This window comes from Oryx dammah, unplaced genomic scaffold (assembly GCF_014754425.2).
Source record: "Oryx dammah isolate SB20612 unplaced genomic scaffold, SCBI_Odam_1.1 HiC_scaffold_5, whole genome shotgun sequence".
In the NCBI taxonomy this organism is placed as follows: domain Eukaryota; kingdom Metazoa; phylum Chordata; class Mammalia; order Artiodactyla; family Bovidae; genus Oryx; species Oryx dammah.
In genome coordinates, this window is record NW_024070189.1 from 69,531,874 (window position 1) to 69,535,810 (window position 3,937).

General features: G+C 44.0%; 1 protein-coding gene across 1 annotated transcript; it reads left to right on the forward strand.

Moving 5' to 3' along the window:
• The first annotated feature begins 1,525 nt into the window (after positions 1-1,525).
• On the forward strand, positions 1,526-2,476 carry LOC120863812 (olfactory receptor 56-like). The gene has a single exon (XM_040240379.1). It carries the CDS (start codon positions 1,526-1,528, stop codon positions 2,474-2,476), a length of 951 nt encoding a protein of 316 aa, XP_040096313.1.
• Positions 2,477-3,937: the final 1,461 nt, after the last annotated feature.

Sequence of the window (3,937 nt, forward strand, 5' to 3'; positions counted from 1 at the left end):
GGATTCTTATCCACTGTGCCATCAAGGAAATCCCTACTTCATAGTTTTTGCTGCAATTGTAAATATTTTTTTCCCCACTTTTTAATTGATTAGTGGTATTATATGAGAAAGATACAGATTTTTAGCTGTTGATCTTATACATACTGTAATGTTACTGATATATGGCAAAACCAATACAATATTGTAAAGTAATTAGCCTCCAATTAAAATAAATAAATTTAAATTAAAAAAAAGAAAAAATAATACAATTAGGTTATATGTTTAAATAGAAAATGTGTAAAAAACAAAAGTTTGGAGGGAGATAACTCTTCACCCCACTATCTAGGTGGAACCATGTGGTTAATATCTTGGCATATTTCCCCCAGTCTTTTGAAATACAAAAATACTCATTGATATGAATGTTTTGTTCAGTGTCTATTAAAATGTCATAAGTATCACAATGACAGCATATTATTTTATCATTATTCAAGCCATAATTTACTTAGGTTTTCCTTTGGGTTGGGCTTTTGGGTAGTCTCTAGTTTTTCACTTACTATTTTTCTTAGAAAATATTTTAGGCTTTTATATTTGAAAAAAAATAATAAATCTCCCACTCTCTCACTTTCCCCACTTGTGAAATAGGAATAATCATTATTCTTTCAAAGCAGTTATGAGGATTGAATGCTAGAGTGTGACAGTGCCTAACATGGTATCTGGTACATGAGAAATGATCAAGTAACGTCAGCTGTCATCATTTCTGTACTACTAGGCATTGATTGGAGAAGGCAATGGCACCCCACTCCAGTACTCTTGCCTGGAAAATCCCATGGACGGAGGAGCCTGGTAGGCTGTAGTCCATGGGGTCACGAAGAGTTGGACACGACTGAGCGACTTCACTTTCAGTTTTCACTCTCATGCATTGGAGAAGGAAATGGCAACCCACTCCAGTGTTCTTGCCTGGAGAATCCCAGGGACAGAGGAGTCTGGTGGGCTGCCGTCTATGGGATCGCACAGGGTCAGACACGACTGAAGCGACTTACCAGCAGCAGGCATTGATTAAGTTGTTACTTTCAATCTTTACTACCACTTGACAAGACAGTTGTTATCCCAGTTTAAGATGAGAGAACAGGTTCAGAAAGGGTATTAAGTGACTAGGTCACAAAGTTGGTAAATGTCTTTTCTGCTTTGGTAGTTTTTCCCTGAAAAAGCCAATCCTTTACTGAGCTTCAGGAGAAGCAACTATGTGGGCTAGAGACAGATCCAGCCTACCAAAGGTAGAAGCAGTGTCCGTTTTAGTAAAAATGGCTTAACATTTGCTTTTCAGTTATGTGCAGAAAGACCTAGAAGCTAAAACAACAACAGCAGCCTGCATGTTTATTAGCATTCTTTCTCTTGAGAGAACATGTCTGTTACTCTTAGTCAGGTAACATATAAAGAGGGAAAAGTTTTGTGAAAACTGTTAATGACTTTAGTAATATAGCATTGAATATAAACCTCCTGCTTTCAGATCACAACCCTCTGTCTGGCGCATCCCTCTGCAGGAACAATGGCCTTGATGAAAAATCAGACTCACATCTCCCACTTCATCCTCCTGGGCCTCTTCACACACTCACCACTGCACCTCCTCCTCTTCTCCACCATCGTGGTCATGTTTCTGGTGGTCCTCTCTGGCAACGGGCTCATGATCCTCCTCATCAACACTGACTCCCGTCTACACAGTCCCATGTACTTCTTCCTCAGCTGGCTGTCACTCATGGACCTCATGCTCATCTCCACCATTGTACCACGCATGGCCATTGACTATCTCCTGGGCCATGGCTCCATCTCCTTCACAGGCTGTGGGCTCCAGATCCTCTTCTTCCTCACCCTCCTGGGGGATGAGTGCTTCCTGCTTGCTTTCATGGCCTATGATCGCTATGTGGCCATCAGCAACCCACTGAGGTACTCAGTGGTCATGAGCCACCGTGTCTGCTGGCTCATGGTGGCAGGATCTTGGCTCTTTGGCCTGGTGGATGGGTTGTTTCAGGCCATCTATACCCTGAGCTTTCCCTACTGTGGCTCTCAGGAGATCGACCACTTCTTCTGTGACATCCCTGCGGTGCTCAAGCTGGCCTGTGCTGACACTTCCATTTATGAGGCTTTGATCTACGTGTGCTGCATCCTCATGCTGCTCCTGCCCTTCTGTGTCATCTCTGTCTCCTATCTGCTGATCTTTGTAACCGTGCTCCGCATGCGTTCTGCTGAAGGTCGGAAAAAGGCCTTTGCTACCTGTTCCTCCCACATGGCAGTCGTCTCTCTCTTCTATGGGGCTGCCATGGTTACCTACATGCGGCCCCAGACCTACCACTCCTCCAAGCAGGACAAGGTGGTCTCAGCCTTCTATACCATGATTACCCCTATGCTCAACCCACTCATCTACAGCCTGAGGAACAAGGAAGTGGCTGGTGCTCTCCAGAAACTCCTGGGGAGGGGTCCATGTGGTGGGAGACAGGAGTAGCATGGCACTTCCACCGCTTCTACAGCTCTGGGCCCCGGGAACCTGGCTTATTCAGCTGTAGTTTGATTGAAAGAGGTATGAACATGCCCCACTGAAAATAAAAGTCATTCTCTGACCAGAAGTAACCAGAATCGCACATTAATTCAATAAATCCTGTCCATGCTGAGTATAGGCAATGTAAGAGCTTTTGGGATTACAAAGACTAGAAGCCACAGATCCTTCACCCCTCAGGTGCTGGGAGAGTGGGCAGGTGACCACTCTCAGCTGTGTTCCTCTCAAGGAATTGTCCACGCCGAGGAGAGGCACCTTGCTGAAGGCCATGGTTCTCCTTGGAGAGCTGTCTGAATCTCATGACTGGTAATATAGGATATAAATGCCTGACTGCACAATCGAGCTCCAGAGCTCCCCAAATTCAGTCTCCCCATAGGATCATCTGAGGAACTGCAGATAACTTCTTCCTGCATCCAACTTTTCTTCCTTAACCCTCTTCTTTCACCAGAATTTTTAATTCTGAGAGCATTCTCTAATAAACTTTTTGCTTGCAAAGCATGTCGCAGTCTACTTCTGTGAAAATGAACTATGACTCAGGAATAATGGTGATTTAAAGCTGAGAGGGCAAAATATCATCATGTACATGCACTCATGGCATGTGGGTGTTAGGAGGGGCTCTTTTTATGGTTGATGTGAAGAGAAGTAAGAAATTAAATCATGGAAAGACCTTAGACAGGTTAAATGCAAGAATTACAAACTCAAATGACCACAGGTTCAGAAAGGAGGTGTTAATCAGAGAGAACCAGGGTGGAAACAGGCTAAATGGAACACCCACTCCTAGACAAAAACCAGTTGGCAGCTCTTCTGCCCATGCTGTGGATAAGTTTTGAGTTGGAAAGGAGAGTAAGTGAAAGTTGGTGTAAGTTGGAGGAGCAACCATGGATGAGCATCACAGCTGGGTCATGGGAACACAGAGGACAGCACTGAGCACACTGAACAGGAAACAAGATAGTAGAGAAAGGTGTTAAAGAAAAGAAAGGTGTGCACAGCAGGATGCTAGACAGGAAAAGAAGGACTTTTACAGCTCAGCCTCTCTACAAAGCCTGCTAGGATAACTCAAGATCTCCAGGTGAGCAGATAATTAGCTCTACTATGGGGCCCGCACAATGAGGGCAACATCTGTAAAGATTCACTTTAGAACATGCTTAAGGATATGGCATCAGAAGCCTGGAAAGAGCTCTTCACCAACTTTGGAATACAGAAGGGAGATTGGCACACATTTTTTACAGAGACACGCTGAGAGAGACAAGTGTGTGCATGCATGCATGTTCAGTCATGTCTGACTCTTTGTGACCTCATGGACTGTAGCTTGCCAGGATCCTCTGTCCATGAGATTTCCCAGGTGAGAGTACTGGCGTGGGTTGCAATTTCCTTCTCCAGAGATATATAAGAATAACAATAAAAATTTAA

Bases quoted from the DNA above. Each gene is read 5' to 3' on its own strand.
- LOC120863812 (XM_040240379.1), top strand. From the start codon at position 1,526: ATGGCCTTGATGAAAAATCAGACTCACATCTCCCACTTCATCCTCCTG.